The 19,533-nt window shown below is 41.7% G+C and overlaps 1 protein-coding gene across 2 annotated transcripts in view; it reads left to right on the forward strand.

Moving 5' to 3' along the window:
* The window catches only part of KLHL29 (kelch like family member 29), a 991,490-nt gene that overhangs the window by 840,278 nt on the left and 131,679 nt on the right, over positions 1-19,533 (forward strand). For both annotated transcript variants that reach the window (XM_069728156.1, XM_069728157.1), the window contains exons 10-12: positions 7,811-8,009; positions 9,414-9,596; positions 17,165-17,345. In XM_069728156.1, coding sequence (XP_069584257.1) covers positions 7,811-8,009; positions 9,414-9,596; positions 17,165-17,345 — 563 coding nt within the window. The remainder of the gene's footprint in view (positions 1-7,810; positions 8,010-9,413; positions 9,597-17,164; positions 17,346-19,533) is intronic.

Here is a 19,533-nt window from a genome sequence, read left to right on the forward strand (position 1 = left end):
AATGGAAATATTCTAAAACCCAGTAGTGATATTCTACTGCTTCACTGTTGCACGGTTTCTAGACCTTACACGACTTGCATGGGTTCACGGGATCATTCCAAAATATAAGAAAACCAGCGCCAATGTATAACTGCTTGCAAATAGTGTATGATAATTGATGGCAAAGGCAATAACAACTGATTTCCTTTAAATGAACATCAATCGAACCCAGCGATTCCGGCAGGGCCTAACTTCATCCAGGTGAAAAACATACTAGGAATGTTGGATGTTAACATCCTCGAGTGTTGGTTCTCATGGTAGATAGGTCACCATTAAAGGTGTCTAATAGCGGCTTATTTCTTATTAAAAAATAATCTTCAAAGGCAAATAAGTACCTGACTAAGGCTGATTTCCAACTTTCACTGTCCGAGTACGGACCATGATCTCCGGACTGGCTGTCCTGATATTCTTATGAGGCTTTAGAGTTCGGGGCACGAGACTCGTGGCTGGTTCAGACATTGTGGTTCATGAAAGTCTAGTGGGTGAAACCAGCCTAACCCTATTTGTTCTAGTGGGGTTTGTCAGTTTTTCTTGGTGGACCTTCATTTTGATAGGGAAAGTAGCACTCCATGCAACCTTTCCAAGCACCATTTCTAGATGTACTGTCTTTATTGGCGCCCACTGCTGTCCAGCATTTCAGCTTATGTCAAATCATTCAACTCCTTATCCCATTTGCTACTCCTATGAAGACACCCAACTATTAGGGACCGCCATACACATTAAACTGCTGTCGTCTGAACTATAGCACAACCCATCATTCAGCCGTCAGCCTTCTTGGCTGGCTCACCCATATACAAGAGTGCTCGATTGGATCCATTATGAGACGTGTCTATATGAACAAAATGCCAGATTCTTAAAGGCGTTGTCTGGCCTTAGTGTACAAATCTGCAGTCACTCTGTGTGACTGCAGACTTACAAATCTTTACAGCACACACACTGCATGCTGTGAGGATTCTCCTGTGACAGGAGCTGTGGCCATGTGACAGCAAGAATGCGATTTACACACATGCGGTCACATACTGACTAGACGTGCACAACCTCGCTCAATGTAAGTGTATTGAGCAAAGCCGCACATGTCTAGTTGGAATGTGACTGCAAGTATGCAAATCACAGTATGCAAGTCCCACAGTGCAGGAGTGACTGCAGACTTGTACCCCCAAGGCAAGTCAACCCCTTTAACTCCACCGGCAATTAATTGTACAGGGTCCTCAAATGTACAATATACTATCAGCCAAACCCATCAATATTAGCTGGTTCAGTTGACACAGTTCTGGCGTATAAGGAGGGGTTTGTCCAGGAGAGTCTACAAAGGGTTTTTCTCCCTATAGAGGTCCAGCATGTTTATGCATTACAAAAAAATTGTTTGATTTCAATCAGGACTACGTTATGCCTTTTATATCCCGTTTTATCTTTTTGCTTGTTTCCAATATCAATTGCAGCTGATCGTAAGTTACCCCGCAGAGGGTGCATTCTATGCTCATTGCATTATCTGTCAAATAACAAATGTAGTAGTGTTTTCCCCAATCTAGTCTTATTTTGTAAGCTCCGTCAAACTTAGCAAGTCACAGAAGAGACAGAAAATGCACAAGAATTAAAAAAAACAGATTTTTTCCGTTATTTTCCCACTTTTCTTTGATACCTTATTGTTTCATATTACTGAAAGCTGAAAAATATATGAAGAAATCTTCTCTGGGTGTCTCAGGACCTCAGCCCTGTCTTTACAGTAATGTGGCTGTAAGTTAATTGGAATTGGTTGCAGCAGAAAACTCCCCCTCTGCATTAGGAACCTCCCCCTCTGCTTCAGGAACCTCCTCCCTCTACAACAGGAAACTCCCCCCTGGCAGGAACCTCCCCCCTCTACAACAGGAAACTCCCCCCTCTGCTTCTGGAACCTCCTCCCTCTACAACAGGATACTCCCCCCTCTGGCAGGAAACTCCCCCTCTGAAGCAGGAACCTCCCCCCTCTACAGCAGGAACCTCCCCCTTCTGAAGCAGGAACCTCCCCTCTCTGAAGTAGGAAACCCCACCCTCTGCAGTAGGAACCTCCCCCTCTGCTTCAGGAACCTTCCCTCATTGCAGCAGGAAACCCCCATCTGCAGCAAGAACCTACTCACTCTGCAGCTGGAAACTCCCCCCTCTGGCAGGAACCTCCCCCCTCTGCAGCAGGAACCTCCCCCTTTGCAGCTGGAACATCCCCCCTCTGCAGCAGGAACCTCCCCCCTCTGAAGCAGGAAACTCCCCTCTCTGCTACAGGAACCTCTCCCCTCTGCAGCAGGAGACTCCACCATTAGCAGCATAAAACTCCCCCCGCTTCAGGAACCTTCCTCCCTCTGCAGCAGGAGCCTCCCCATCTGCAGGAACTTCCTCCCTCTGCAGCAGGAAACACTCCCCATCTGCTTCAGGAACCTTCCCCCTCTGCAGCAGGAAGCTCCCCCTTCTGAAGCAGGAACCTTCCCCCTCTGAAGCAGGAACCTTCCCCTCTAAATCTTGATCCCTTCCCCTCTGTAGCAGGAATATTCACCATCTGCTTCAACAGAATATAACTCCAAGTAAATCAAACTTCTGTGAAATCAAACCATCCACTTGGGAAGCAACACTGATTGACAATCAATTTCACATGTTGTTGTGCAAATGGAATAGACAACAGATGGAAATTATTAGCAATTATCAAGACACCCTCAATAATGGAGTGGTTCTGCAGGTGGGGACCACAGACCACATCTCAGTACCAATGCTTTCTGGTTGATGTTTTGGTCACTTTTGAATGTTGGTTGTGCTTTCACACTCGTGGTAGCATGAGACGCACTCTACAACCCACACAAGTGGCTCAGGTAGTGCAGCTCATCCAGGATGGCACATCAATGGGAGCTGTGGCAAGAAGGTTTGCTGTGTCTGTCAGCATAGTGTCCAGAGGCTGGAGGCGCTACCAGGAGACAGGCCAGTAACCAGGAGACGTGGAGGGAGCCGTAGGAGGGAAACAACCCAGCAGCAGGACTGCTACCTCCACCTTTGTGCAAGGAGGAACAGGAGGAGCACTATCGGAGCCCTGCAAAATGACCTCCAGCAGGCCTCAAATGTGCATGTGTCTGTACAAACCGTTAGAAACCGACTCCATGAGGGTGGTCTGAGCACATGGGGGTTGTGCTCACAGCCCAACACCGTGCAGGACGCTTGGCATTTGCCACAGAACACCAGGATTGGCAAATTTGCCACTGGCACCCTGTGCTCTTCACAGATGAAAGCAGGTTCACACTGAGCACATGTGACAGACGTGACAGAGTCTGGAGATGCCGTGGAGAGCGATCTGCTGCCTGCAACATCCTTCAGCATGAATGGTTTGGCAGTGGGTCAGTAATGGTGTGGGGTGGCATTTCTTTGGAGGGCGCACAGGCCTCCATGTGCTCGCCAGAGGTAGCCTGACTGCCATTAGGTACCAAGATGAGATCTTCAGACCCCTTGTGAGACCATATGCTGGTGCGGTTGGCCCTGGGTTCCTCTTAATGCAGGACAATGCCAGACCTCGTATGGCTGGAGTGTATCAGCAGTTCCTGCAAGATGAAGGCATTGAAGCTATGGACTGGCCCGCCCATTTCCCAGACCTGAATCCGATTGAATAGATCTGAGACATCATGTCTCGCACCATCCACCGTCACGTTGCACCACAGACTGTCCAGGAGTTGGCGGATGTTTTAGTCCAGGTCTGGGAGTAGATCCCTCAGGAGACCATCCGCTGCCTCATCAGGAGCATGCCCAGGCATTGTAGGGAGATCATACAGGCACATGGAGGCCACACACACTACTGAGCATCATTTCCTTGTCTTGAGGCATTTCCACTGAAGTTGGATCAGCCTGTAATTTGATTTTCCACTGTGATTTTGAGTATCATTCCAACTCCAGACCTCCGTGGGATATTAGTTGTGATTTACATTGATCATTTTTAGGTTATATTGTTCTCAACACATTCCACTATGTAATGAATAAAGATTTACAACTGGAATATTTCATTCAGTGATATCTAGGATGTGGGATGTTAGTGTTCCCTTTATTTTTTTGAGCAGTGTACATTAATTTCTAGGATCAGTGTTCCTTTAAGAGCTGCACATCACTGTGCCTAATATACCTATTTTCCTTGTTCTTGAATTCTATTCATCTACAAGTGCACTATTTTATGGTTTGCTGTACAGATTTGCATTCAGCGCACAACACGTTACAATGTCTTTGTGACTGACTGATTTTATTTTATTTTTTTCAACTTTCACAATGTAGTGGAATAGACATCCTCCTCCATCCAAAGGTTATCTGTGTCTCTTTATTACAAAATAAGCCTTAGAGATTGCCATATGCTCCCGAGGGTTATGGAAGTGCATTCTGAATAGAGAGAATATTCTCCTTTTCAAGAAATGCGTCCTTGTTATAATGGTTCTGCCTGTGAAATTAGATTAATTTGCATCTTGTTGTAGCTATTATTGTTCAATTGGATACTAAGGGGATTGTGCGGAATAATAAGCTGGAGCAGAAAATATATTATAAAGGAAAACTTATTGCAGAAGTTTTGATGCAGCCGTTTGTTTATTTGGAATTGAGTTTGTTCATTAATTGGATTTACTTTGTAACCTTCTGATTTGACTTCTGTGTGGATCACAACGGCAGCCTAGTCTTCACTCTGGTCATTCTTTCAATAGGCTGAGGATTCTCAGATTTATTTGGTGTTAATAGAACTTCCTTCAAATTTAATCCATCTTTCCATTGTAGCGGGAGCACTGTTGCTCCCTGCATTCTGGTGCCCTGTACAAGTGCTTATCACTAAATTAGAATATCATCAAAAAGTTAATTTACTTCAGTTCTTCAATACAAAAAGTGTAACAACCAGAGTGATGTATTTCAAGTGTTTATTTCTGTTAATGTTGATGATTATGGCTTACAGCCAATGAAATGCCAAAAGTCATTATCTCAGCACTTAAACAGGTCCCTTAGTCTGTTTCAGTAGGGTCCACAATCATGGGGAAGACTGCTGACTTGATGAATGTCCAGAAGGCAGTCATTGACACACTCCACAAGGAGAATAAGCCACAAAAGGTCATTACTAAAGAAGCTGGCTGTTCACAGAGTACTGTTTCCAAGCATATTAATGGAAAGTTGAGTGGAAGGAAAAAGTGTGGTAGAAAAAGGTGCACAAGCAACCGGGATAACCGCAGCCTTGAAAGGATTGTTAAGAAAAGACCATTCAAAAGTGTGGGGGAGATTCACAAGGAGTGGACTGCTGCTGGAGTCATTGCTTCAAGAGCCACCACAGATGTATGCAGGACATGGGCTACAAGTGTCACATTCCTTGTGTCAAGCCATTCATGACCAATAGACAATGCCAGAAGCGTCTTACCTGGGCCGAGGAGGAAAAGAACTGGACTGTTGCTCATTTAATTTGGAAATCAAGGTCCCAGAGTCTGGAGGAAGAGCGGAGAGGCCACAATCCAAGCAGCTTCAGGTCTAGTGTGAAGTTTCCACAATCAGTGATGGTTTGGTGAGCCATGTCAACTGCTGGTGTAGGTCCACTGTGTTTTATCAAGACCAAAGTCAGCGCAGCCGTCTACCAGGACATTTTAGAGCACTTCATGTTTCCCCCTGCCGACAAGCTTTTTGGAGATGGAAATATCATTCTCCAGCAGGACTTGGCACCTGTTCACACTGTGCTTGACTGGCCAGCAAACTCTCCTGACCTTAACCCCATAGAGAATTTATGTCAAGAGAAAGATGAGAGACACCAGGCCCAACAATGCAGATGAGCTGAAGGCTGCTATCAAAGCAACTTGGGCTTCCATAACCCCTCAGCAGTGCCACAGGCTGTTCGCCTCCATGTCATGCAGCATTGATGCAGTAATTGATGCAAAAAGAGCCTCGACAAAGTATTGAGTGCATTTACTGAACAAACATTTCAGTAGGCCAACATTTCAGATTTTAAAATAATTTTTTAAGCTGTTGTAAAGTATTCTAATTTACTGATATAATGACTTTTGGGTTTTCATTGGCTGTAAGCCATAATCATCAACATTAACAGAAATAAACACTTGAAATAGATCCCTCTGTTTGTAATTACTCTATAATAAATGAGTTTCACTTTTTGTGTTGAAGAACTGAAATAAATTAACTTTTTGATGATATTCTAATTTAGTGAGAAGAACTTGTATATCTTCTCTTAAAATGGCCATGCACATGAGATAATTGTTGGATACTGACAATTATCACTCCAGGTTCCCCCATACACTTGATTTTTTTGCTTTTGGCTTTGTCTCAACAGGGTAGAAAATAAAACCAGCTGCCACACACCATTGGCAGCGGCTTATCTCCTCTGCAAACAACAGATTGGGTGGTTGGAATTTTAATGCCCAATCTTTCACTCCTTCGAAAACATCTTTTGGAAGAGAGAGTTGGGGACCCCCAGACACCAGATATTCAGTCGGTCTTGCTGACATCGGCCGTTTCGCCAACTTTCATCTACGGCAGTTTGTTTAGATGTATTTGCACAGGACAGTAGAAGAAACTAAACAGGACACTGTAGACTGTATTTTCTCCTGTGTAAATATTTAGAAACAAGAGTTGGAGGAGCAGCTCTTCTGGCTTTCTGGGGTGATGGTTTCTGCTAGGCTTCAAACCTGGACCTGCCCAATAGAAGAAAGAAACACAAATAGTGAGCCACAGGCTGAACTTTGTCTTTGAGTGGAATTTCGCTACCTGAATAATATTTTTCTTCATATTGTACTGGTATATACAAATATTTCTCTGAATGTCCACCATTCTGGGGTGATGGTTTCTGTTAGCTTTCAAACCTGGACTTGCTAAATTGAAGGAAGAAACACAAATAGTGAGCCACAGGCTGAACTGTGTCTTTGAGAGGATTTTCTTTGCCTAAAAACCTCAATAATATTTTTCTTCAGAATGTACTGGTATATACAGATATATATCTCTATATGTCAGCCATTCTGGGGTGATGATATCTGCTAGGTTTCCAACATGGAGCAGCTAAATGGAAGGAAGAATCACAAATAGTGAGCCACAGACTGAACTGTGTCTTTGAGAGGATTTTCTCAGCCTAAAAACCTCGATAAGAATTTCCTTGATAATATACTGGTAATACAGGTATATCTCTATATGTCAGTACATTATTGGTAGAAAAAAAAGATACAAAGCGCCGTTTGTTGTATATCACAATTACCTATTTTTCTATCTCACATCTATCTTATTTCTATATATACAGTATATTGTCAATGAAGAACAGTGAATGTAAGATTTTGATTCTTCAGTGGAAACTTGAGTTTATCTTATTGTAAGGGGATTCTTATGCTCTGAAGAACATTGAAATATGTTCCCTTACCTGCTTTATATTTGGCAATTACTGAAAAAAAATTACATCTTTATATAGACAAAAAAAACCTTGGATGTTAAACAAGAGTCCACCTTTGACCATCTAAATGTCTCTATCTTTCCGCCTTCCTTCAGGATCACAGCCCGCACAATCCAGTTGCTATCTTTTTGTGGTTTTTCATTGAACTTTTTGTTAACACTGAATGCATTTGTACTTGTAATATGAATGACACAAGATCCCATCCTCTTTGAATACGTGTTAGTAAACCTGCTGTGCGGTTCCTACATCTGGAGACCATTCAATTCCAAGTCCTTTGTACCGTAATTCTTTGTTGCATTACGAAAAGAGGAAAGGAGCTGCTATCTCAGATAAAGTTTGACACTGAACACGTTTCTTTGGATTCTTCTTTTACAGCATTCCGCTGAATTGTTGGCCGTCGTCCGTCTTCCCTTCATTCATCCAAGCTATCTGCTCAATGTAGTTGACAATGAGGAGCTGATAAAGTCATCAGAGGCTTGTCGGGATTTAGTCAATGAGGCGAAGAGGTATCACATGCTTCCTCACGCCCGGCAAGAGATGCAAACTCCGCGCACAAGGCCAAGACTATCGGCAGGTAATGGAAATGGTGGCGGGAAGGAATATTCTTCATTGTTGGGTTGGATGTACATTGGAGATTTGAGCTAGGCATAGGAGTAAAGTGAGTTGTATAATATGGGCAACTCAGGAGAAGACAACTCAAAGGGAGGACAGAGAGGTTTAGATTCCTGATCATGAAACATGAGGACTTTTTGTTATTTATGCTGTTCTGGTGGGAGGACATAGAAGGAAATAAAGAAGGAGTTGACATGGACCTTTGCCTATGTTATTTCTTGGTGATGATGTCAGATGTTGATTGCCATTATACTGTATATCTGTTTAAGGTCAAAGTTGTACCCCATAGGGTGGAGGTGGGTGAAGTTTTTGATATTTTCCATCATACCTGTCTTCAGCTTTTAATTTATTGATTTTCTGTTAATTTTGTAATCATAAATTCAGATTTACTTCAACCAGTGTCCCTTAATGGACACCGGTTAAAAATGTATAACCTTTAAAAAGGTTAATGTTCCATATTGATGGGACGGTATTCAACAGTCGTGTATTAATATTCCATATTAAATATTTGTAGTTAGAGTAATGACAAAATTGTAGAATGGAATGGCTTGGAAGAGCCATCACCTTTTACTTATCTTATCCAAATTTCCATTTAAATCCATTCCCTTCATCATATAAGTTTAGAGGTCACTGCTTTCCTGCTGCTGTCATGATTCCCGTGTACGTAACTTGCATCCCTGTCCTTACTAACTGTATCACAACAATGGACAGGTTACTGCCGCTAACACAATCAGAACACTCCTCTCCTGCTGCTGCTATGGTTCCCATGGCTTGGTTATCAAAACAATGATCGCCTTATACCTATGTTATGATATTGTCCCCTTTTATATGCAGTCTTTTCTTCAGTAACATAATCCCAGAAATGGACAGGTCACTCTCTCCTAAAAATCAGCATCATCTTCTGCTTATGTCATCATTCCCAGGTCTTGGTTACCTACATTGTACTTAGTCCACGACTGTCTCATTACATTGTCATTTCCACCTCCACTTTTCCCTTCAAAATCCGCACACTCCTCTCTTCCTGCTATAATACACATTTTGTAGTTAGTGATAGTGTTTTGTCACATGAAGACCTGTCTCCACTAACATAATCATACCAGTGGAGAAGTCACTGCTTGCCACAAGATCAGCACACTCCTCTCCTCCTGCTATAATACACATTTCTTGGTAAGTTATACCGTATTCTGTAATTTGGAGACCAGTCTCCACTAGTACAATGATATGTTTGAATAAGTCACTGCCTCCCACAAAATCAGCACACTCTTCTCCTGCCGCTGATATTATTTATAAGCTATTTAGAGGTGTAGGACTACCCAATGCTAATATGCCTATACAACAGATTGATGTATTCTTCTCCTTTTTCCAGGCGTGGCTGAAGTGATTGTTCTAGTTGGAGGTCGGCAAATGATAGGAATGAATCAGAGGACGCTGACGGCCGTCACTTGTTTGAACCCACAAATCAATAAATGGTATCCGCTGGCGAGCCTACCTTTCTATGAGCGGGAGTTTTTCAGTGTTGTGAGCGCTGGGGACAATATCTATCTGTCAGGTAAGAAGTTTACTTTACATGATAATTCTGGATTATGGGCAGAGGTGGGAAGACGTGGACCCCAAAGTATCCTAATATCCTAAGGATCGGCCATTATTTTTCACATTTACAATTCCCAAAAAAAACACTTCAGTAGACACTAGTGATCTTGTAGAGAGATGGATAACCCCGAACGGTAAATTTTGGGGTTCGTGCCGAACACTTAGTGGTCATGCGCAGACCCCAAACACGGACTTCTCCAGGAAGTCTGTGTTACTTTTCAGGTTCGGCAGCCTTTCAACGAGCTTTGAAAGGCTGCAGTGCAGCCAATCACCAAGCTTTACTGTGTGGGCACTTCTGGCTCAATCACACCCGTGTCAAGCAATGGCATGGCTGTGATTGGCCAGCTCACACTGTGTAAAAAAAAAACGTGTGGTCTGCTATATTTGTGATAACCAACACAGGCAAAACCAACAGCTGTGGGCTGCAGCCCCCAGCTTTGAGCTTTAGATAGGCTGGTTATCAAAAATAGAGGTGTATGGTCAAATGTAATAAAGACAGATACAGAGTAAAGTCCTTTAATTTAAATAAGCATACAGACCTATTTATTTGAAATAAAGTCTCCCCAACCCTCTTTTGCCATTTATCCGCCAAAAATTATAATAAATCAAAGTTATACTCACCTATGCACCTATAATCTATTAATGGCCATTTCCTGCAATGATCCGGATGGTTTGGAGAGCAGTCACATCAGTGATGTGACCGCTCTCCATGCCAGCTGGAGCACACTGAGCCTAGTGTGAGAAGCCACTGACCGGCAGTAACCCTAATGACGTCAGTTTTACTGACCGCAGCTGTCAGCTCTACCTGCACTGGTTGTCAAGAATAGAGGGGGCTCCACACCCTTCTTTATTTATTTATTGCACAGGTGCTGACTGCTAAATACTCTCATCATCATACGCCTGCTCCTGCTGCTATCACCAAGACCAGGCGTGCAATGATGAGAGTACTACTCTAATCAGCCGACGCCTGTGACTGGCAGTAATCTTTTTACTGCCGGTCACATCTGCTGGCTCACACGCTGTCATCTGCTTCACAGCGTGGGAACTGCAGTGCTCTGACCAGCGGTAACGGACTTACCACCGAGCAGATCTGGTGTTTCTCACTCGATCATACAGATGACAGCGTGGAAAACACCGGATGTTCGGGCCTCCCATTCATTTGAATGGGGTCAGACTTCAGGTTCGAGTTAAGTTACCCGGACCAAACTTTTTTTTGTAATATTTGGCCAAAATCTATGGATCCGAACAGCCACGGGTCGACCCATCACTAATCTTGTATTCTGGATAATACCAACAAAGTAGCTCCCCAATAAACTCAATAAACGACCACCCATACACATAGGACTAAATTCAGTGGGATCATCCATCAAGCTAATGTGAATATGTTTTTCTCACTTTCCCCGAGAGATGATTTAGGCATGATCTAATACCTCTTACATACACTCAAAACCTAAGATAGAAACAAAATGAGCTAATACCCTGCTGTAAACAAGTAAAAAGTAATAGTACATATAAATGACATACCATAGGTTACTTAGTAAACACTGTTTTAGATTAAAAAAAGTGTAAAAGCCATCACACCACGACATGGAGTTGTTTGGCAAAGCTTTGTAGCTGGTGTTAATTTTGTGTGGTGCCTCAGCAAGGACAAGTTTACTTGGTTAAAGGGTTAAAAGATCCCATCTAGGCGGTTCTTTACTATAAATGCAGAGGATCAGTGTATCAACCACTTGGGAAACAGGAAGAGGCTACACATTTCTACTACAGTGGCCACTTCAGGAGAAATAATAATATAATAATAAATGATAAATTTAATAATAATAATAATAATAATAAATGTGATATTACATGGCTCTTCTATATATATAATTGCCCAAGGTCCACTTCCGTCTGTTTTTCTGTAACTTCCGTCTGTAACGGAAATCCCGCGTCGCTGATTGGTCGCTGATTGGTAAGTCTTGTTTTGATTTTGCCAAAAGACATGTGGGAGACTCCATAAATGTATGGAGGAAGGTGCTGTCGTCAGGTGAGACCAAAATTTAACTTTTTGTCCACCAAGTTAAGCACTGTGTGTGGTGCCAAACCAACACAGCTCATCACCACAAAAACACCATACCCACAGTGAAACGTGGTGGAAGCATCATGCTGTGGGGATATTTTTAGACAGCAGGGATAGAAATAAGCATCTGAGTTGAAGAGAAGATGGATGGTTCGAAATACAAGGATATTCTTGAGTAAAACCTGTTTCAGTCTGTCAGTGATTTGAGACTGGGACAGCGGTTCACCTTCCAACCAGTAAATTACCTACAGCATACTGCTAAAGCAACACTCAAGTGGTTTAAGAAGAATTGTGTAAATGTTCTGGAGTGGCCTTGTCAAAACTCTGACCATAATACAATTTAGAATCTGTGGTAAGACTTGAAGATTGCTGTTCACCAGAGGAAACCATCTAACTAGAAGGAGCTGGATCAGTTCTGCCTTGAGGAATGGGCAAAAATCCCTGTGGCAAGATGTGGGAAAACTCATAGAGACTTTTCCAAATCGACTTGAAGCTGTAATTGCCATAAAAGAAGGCTCCACAAAGTACTGACTTTAGGAGGGTGAATAGTTATGCACTTGAAGTTTACAGTTATTTTGCTCTATTTGTTGTTTTCTTCACAATGAAAAGAAAACCAAATGTTCACAGTTGTAGGCATGTTCTTTACATGAACTGATGCAAACCCTCAAAAAACAAACAAAAAAAACAATGAAAGTCAAGGTTGTGAGATAGCAAAACACAAAAAATGCCAAGGGGGTTAATACTTTTGCAAGCTAATGTATGACCTTTGGGAACGGCATACTTCATCCAGAATGAGACATTACATTTTATCTCCATTGCTTGCAGCCTCCCAAGGAGCTCCATTACTACAGTCATTAATTTGTTATGTATTCTCCATCATTGATGTTGTGGGTATTGCGATCCCTACCACATAGGGGGTCTTCTTGTAAAAGTTTTATGTTTATGTGCTCGATAAAAGTCTTATTATGTTATTGCATTCATCAGAGTGTCTGCACTCGTGTGAGACGAGCCCTTGATGAAGAAGCTTTTAAGTCTTTATTTTCTCATCCCGGTCAGTAGGGACCACAGTGCAGATGGTATTAAACTGATCCTAGTTTTAAATCTGTATTGAAGCAAAGGATAAAGTCATTACATTGCATTATTCATCCTTCCATACACATTCCCCTGCCTATTGGTCAACCGGTTGGTGTATAGACCAGCCAAGCAAGAAAATACACTTTCAGGAGGATAAGCCTAAGACTTGTTTGGGACACGCGTGTTTTTTTTTTTCATTTTGTGCCTATTTGTCTCCAGGCTAATTAAATTTCTATTGCTCTAGCTTCTTAATGAGGATCTGCCCACACTAATACTATGTATTAGAGGCCGCTCAAACGGCGAGGAAACATTTGTAAAATAAGAAATGCTAATCAGCTCTACAGGATCCAACGCTAGCTCGAGGAAGCTTTAGGCAGGCTTATTCTCAGCGGCATCGAGTCGGAGGCATCCATGACTTGCTCCAGGCTGGCTGCACTCAGGGAGCTCTCTTCACTTTCCGTATAAGTACAATTTTCTAAGCACTCTATTCTCACATCATGTTACTTCTGATTAACCCTTCCCTATCCACTGCATGGAAAAGATGTGATCAAACAAAGTCGTAGTGTCCTATGTTTTACGAATGACCTACCACTTCACCGGATGTCCACAACGATCTATAGCAGCTCTTGTGGACCATGAGCAGTGGCGTAATTAGAGTCTGATGGGCAAAATTTGGACCTGGGCCCTCATCTGCATGTGCGTCAGATGTATGGGCCCTTGTAGCGTTCCAAATCACGTAAAGACATACACGTTCGCCCTCTCATATAAAAATTGCCCCATCCTGTAATAATGTCTCCGATCCAGGCCTCTCCTGTAGTGAAACAGCAAAGGATCAATACGAACTTCATTAGAAAAGTGTATTATGCTTACTTTGGTGTTAAACTACGTGATCAGGACAAGTCATGGTCTCCACATGTAGTGTGTTCTGTTCGTGAAGAAGAACTACAACATTGGCCTAAAGGGAAGAAAGAGAGCTTTCCTTTTGGCGTGCCCATGATGTGCGGGGAACCTTAAAATCATAGTGATGATTGATAATTTTGTATGTTCAAGGAATTGAACCTTAAAAATAAGAAGAAAATTATATACTGGGACCTCTAGTCAGCGATTCGTCCGGTGTCTCCACGACTACCGGTCCCTTTACCTCCGTAGAAACTTGAAGATACACCTGATTCAGAACATGAAGAGCAGGATTCTGATGAAGACTTTCACGCTTATCCCAACGAGCCTCAGCTTTTTACACAGCTCAAATGAAATGATTTAGTCAGGGGCTTGGACCTTCCTAAACATTCTGCAGAACTTTTAGGCTCTAGACTAAAGGAAAAGATCCCGCCATCTCATGGTACCTGTTTTTCATGGTACAGAAGCAGAGAAAAGGAATTCCTTTCATACTTTTCTCAAGACTGTGCTCTAGTGCATTGCAGTGATGTTTCTGAGCTGATGGAAAAATGTAACATTGGGTACAATGTGAACAAGTGGAGACTCTATTGATTCATTAAAAAAAAAAAGCTGAAAGCTGTGCTACTGCACAATGGCAGCAAATATGCTTCAGTCCCTTTAGGGCATTCTGTGTCCTTGAAAGAAAGTTATGAGAAGTAAGACTTTATTCTCAAGAAACTTAACTACGAGGATCAAGGATGGTCAATATGTAGTGATCATAAAGTTCTCTCTTTGCTTCTTGGATAGCGATGAGGATACCCAAAGTACCCCTGCCTTTTGTGTGAATGCAAAAACCCCAAAACAGCCGTCTGTGGATGGATACCATGCTTGGCATAGGTGGTTTTCCTTTATTGGATGTTTTCCTTTATTGGATGCTGCCCTTCCCTTGGTTGTTCCTTCCCGGGGAAAGGCCTGGCTATTCACTGCCTGCGTTGAGAAACACGTGATGGTGTCTCCGTAGCTCCTCTACATGCTTTTGTGTGAATGGAACAGCTGGAATTGGACTCATCACCGGAGCTAAAATAGTTAGCCAACAAGAACATCTTTGAAACTTGGACTCAAGAACATAGTAACGGAAAGTTTAGTTCCCACTTAATTTCTCCTGCCACCACTCCACATTAAACTTGGACTGATGAAGCAGTTTGTGGAAGTTCTACTGAAGGTAGAGACTTTTAAGTACCCGTGTACCAAGTGTCAGGGGCTGTCCAAAACAAAACTGAAGGAAGACATTTTTGTGGGACTGGATATTGGGAAACTCATGAAGGACAATGTGTTCAAAACAACAATGAAAGCTGTTGAGAAAAGGACTTGGGATTCTTTTAAAGACATCATGAAGACATTTTTAAGTAACAACAAAGATCTAAAATTTAAGTTCATCATCTAGAATATGCTGAAATATTTCAAAGCCTTGGGTTGTCTGATGAAACTGCAGCGACATTTTTTTTATATTACCATTTGGACTACCGGTACTTTCCTGAGAACCTTGGTGCTGTTAGTGAATAGCAAGGAGAAAGATTTCATCAGGATATTGAGGCGATGGAATGATGATACCAAGGTGATGGAGGACTACTGCTGCATGCTTCACAGAGTAGATCCGCAGGCCTTCTATAAGAGAAAAGGTATCAAAAGAAGCTTTGAAGAGAAAAGTAGAAGGCGCAAGAATTAATTTCCAATAAATTTGTAGAATGAATGTTCAATAATTTTTTATATAATATAGTGCACATTTTTGGCTCCAATGAAAAAGTGTTCTTGTTCATCTCGCTTGTACCTAAAATCACACACATTTTGTGCAAACTCTAAACGTAATGGTTAACAATATAAGTGTTTTTTGTTTGTTTTTTTTAAATCAGGGCATAAGAAAACATAAGAATCACTTACTGTACTTGAAAAAAATTCATAAACCCAAATTTTGCATATCTGTGTAATGTCTCTGTTCTGCGGTTCTTCTCCAAAAAAAGTAAAAAAAAAATATAAACATTTCTACTCACCATTTCCCCCCTACCTTGGCATGTGGCGTTCTCTTCTATAGCCGGCGCAGAAACAGCTGTTTTCAACGTGCAAGAGACGGGCTGCGCAGGACGTCACTGCCATGCACCGCCAGTGACTTGCCCATGGACGTCAGCTGCTGGCGTCTGATTGGCTGGCAGCATGTATTACGGTGCAGGAACCCGGCAGGTCTTTGTGCTGCAATATATTTCACCTGAATGTGCGTCCGAGGGTGCACATCCAGCTGAAATAGATACTGGCATTGGCGAGCTCCCCTCACGGGCCCGATCGTTATGCCCCTGACCTTGAGCTGCCAATAATAAATGTTCATTTTTGCCATAAGCTCTCTCTCCTGAATCCACACATGCAATTGTGATCTGAATGGGTAAAGGTGACTGCACCGTTGCCAGACATATCGGACAGACAAATCTGACAGCAGCTTAAGTCCTCCATGAAAAAAGATCAATCATGTTAAAATCCAGCTGCTGAATTATCCTCTTGTTTACATCTGGCATCGGGAGAGCTGGGAAGCCCCCATACAATTGGACTGTCCTGCCAAAATTGTCAGGTTTGGCAACAATGAACTAATGTACAGTATATGCCCAACCTAAGACAGCCAAAGCATAGATACAACTCAACAACACCAAGGTTTCATTTTTGAGTTACCACTCAATTCGAAAACTCAATGTACAGATAGACATACCAAGATGTTTTCTGGTAACTTAATCCAAAGGTTGGTCAACATTTTGGTTTATTTATGGTACCAACAAGCACCCATACATACCCACTAGGAGTGCTTTTTGCCACACAGAAAATGTTGAAGAACTAAAACTGGTCATCATTGCTCATAATTAGATGCATAGAGGCAAAGCTTACTCTATAGCCTTGAGGTCATGAGTTTAAAGCCAACCGGAGAAATAGCTGCATGAAGCTTACATCCTCTCTGTGTTATCACGTATGCTTTGTAAGCAATTCCTTCTAGATTGTAGTCTAATTTCACCCAAAATACTCATTAAGTCACTTTATTTGCTTTGATATGTCGATAGGGAAACATATTCCCTACTTTTGCTGCAGATCAGACGTTGATAGAATAGCACCATCTAGTGGTCTGATAATTGAGAAAAATGCTAACCCCTGTTTTTTCCTTTTTCTTTAACATTTGACCTTCAATTTAACCTTCAATTTTTTCTTGTACACTAAGAGCAGTGAGTCCTCATCCCTGGACTCTCTTATTAGCTGCTAGTATATGAGAAAGGCTTAGATCCTTCCTTATTCTATCAGACTGCAAAAGGATCAAGTCACGACACAGAGATTTTCTTACATGTCAGCAAATCCCCAAATGACAAACCAAGCACATGTGAATTTTAGTATAGCAGGTTACTTCTCCCCAAATTCATCATAGAGCTTTGAGCTTTTTATAAAATATGTTAATTACATTTTCCTACTCAATAATTTCTCTCCGTACCCTCTAGGTGGCATGGAATCCGGGGTCACACTTGCAGATGTGTGGTGCTATATGTCCTTACTTGATAACTGGAATCTGGTCTCCAGGATGATCGTTCCAAGGTGTCGGCACAACAGCCTTGTGTATGATGGCAAAATCTATACAATAGGTGGCCTCGGTGTAGCCGGCAATGTTGACCATGTTGAAAGGTAAGAGATTGTTTTATACTTATTTCTTTTGAAATTTTTCATGAATGTTATGTAACTTTTAGAAATATACTGATTTGCTGCAGAACCGTTATGATATGTTCCTTTCAAAGGTCGATAACTGGTGACAGATTGAAAATAAGTTCCTCACTATTATGCAGCTTCACCTCTCCATACTGCTGGGGCCAAACCTTGACTTTGAGCTTTGAGGAGTACTTGGTCTATAGCCTAGATAGACATCAGAGCAGAGTCTGCTTAAAGTTATTAGCCATGGGTGGCTTTTCTTTGCCCCTGTGTAGCTTTCTTTAAAAAAAAATTATTGGCATCCAACGCAAAGTAAAATTTTTCACAAAATTCAACACAATATCCAATACCAAGATCTTTTCTTGGTAAGATTTTCGTATTATAGAGATGATCTTTAGTGAACCCTCGTAAAAGAAGTGGTTGTTAAAAATAGGCACCGACTATGACCTGGTTTCACCATTCATCCAACGCTGAGCGCCACAGCTTCCAATTACAATCTGAAAGCTGGATGATTCTGGGCCAAGCACCTAATTAGACAGCAGAGCTGGGTTTCTTTAACTTTTGGCCAGAGATGGCTCTTTGTTATGAGTCATTTTCCTTCTGGATTCAGAATACTATTAAGCATAATATGTATTTTTCTTTAAAAATAATTGTTGAATTTCCATCCAAGACAAAGATCTTATCTTGACTAGATTCTTGTGTAGCAGTGATGATAATGAGTGAACCCTTTTATGAAACGTGGTTATCAAAAATAGGAAAGAAATATTACCTGGTTTAACTATTCGGCCAACAATGACAGCCACAGTCTCCATTTAGACTTTAGGCCCTGGAGGGATTCTTGACCAACAGCCTAGTTAGACACCAGATCAAAGCTGGGTTTCTTCAAGTTTTCGGAAGTAGTGGTTTTACTTTGACTCTTGTAGGGTTTTCTTCTTCTAGATTTGGCATATTATTAGCCATAGGTTGTAGTTTTCTTTAAAAATTAATTGGTCACTTGCCCTCAAAGTCCAACGCATAGATCTTTTCTTGACGAGAGTCTTGTGTAACAGAGAAGATCTTGAGTGATCCCCAGTATTAGAAGTGGTTATCAAAAATAGGCACAACTATAACCTGCTGTCAGTGTTTGACCAATATTGACGGCCACAGCCTCTGATTAGACTATGAGCCCTGGTAGATTCTTGAGCAACGATCTAGTGCGACACCTGAGCAGACCTGGGTTTATTCAAGTTTTGGTCAGGAGTGGCCTTTCGTTGACTATTGTTGAGCTTTATCCTTCTAAATTTGGCTTAATATTGGCCAAAGGACATAGTTGTTGTTTTTTTAATAGTTGGTAAATTGTGATCCAGGTCCAATGCAAAGTCTTTTCTTGCGTGGATTCTTGTTGAGCAATGATAATCTTGAGGGAGCTGTAGTGTGAGAAGTTGTTATCAAAAACAGGCAAGGACTATGACATAGTGGCAATATTCAGCTATCGCTGAAGGCCACAGCTTCCAGTTAGTTCAATTAATGTCCATATTTTCACGAACTCCACCATTTTTGAAGCTCCAGTCTTTGGGACATTCATATTTGCTAAACTTAGAAAATGTTTCTTCTTCTCAAAAAGGAACCATATTTAGCAAATGTTTAATTCATATTGGTTAAAATTGACTTTGTGACAGATTTAGTGTATCCATAAATATCACACCCCACCGTGGTATATTATTTGTGGAGATCGGGCAAATATAGATGTTCCATCTGTGCAGTAATGAACATTTTAATTAGCTAATATCAAAACTTTGGGTTACTGTGTGAATTTGCTCGAATGATCTCCCGCTGGGTCCTCAAGGCCCCAGTAAGAGGCTGCAAAAGGAGTTAAAGTCTGTCCAATTAGGGCGTTTTTTACATAATATCCCACCGAGCCCCGGTTTCTATATCTTTGCATTACTCAACAGGGACCCTGTAAACCTTTCTGATGGGATTTGCAAGGCTTGAAGTTATAATTAATCTGCAGTTATCTGTGCACTGATTTATGAGCAGAGACAGCACAGGAAAAAAACAGACTAATATTATACGTCCCATCTGGTTTATTCTTTGAGATCAAATATTTTTACAGAGAAAAAAAAAGAGGGGGTTAATTGGATTTTCTAATCTGACTTTTTGATGTGCCTATGGCCATAAAATTGACATT

This window comes from Ranitomeya imitator, chromosome 5, assembly GCF_032444005.1.
Source record: "Ranitomeya imitator isolate aRanImi1 chromosome 5, aRanImi1.pri, whole genome shotgun sequence".
Lineage (NCBI taxonomy): Eukaryota > Metazoa > Chordata > Amphibia > Anura > Dendrobatidae > Ranitomeya > Ranitomeya imitator.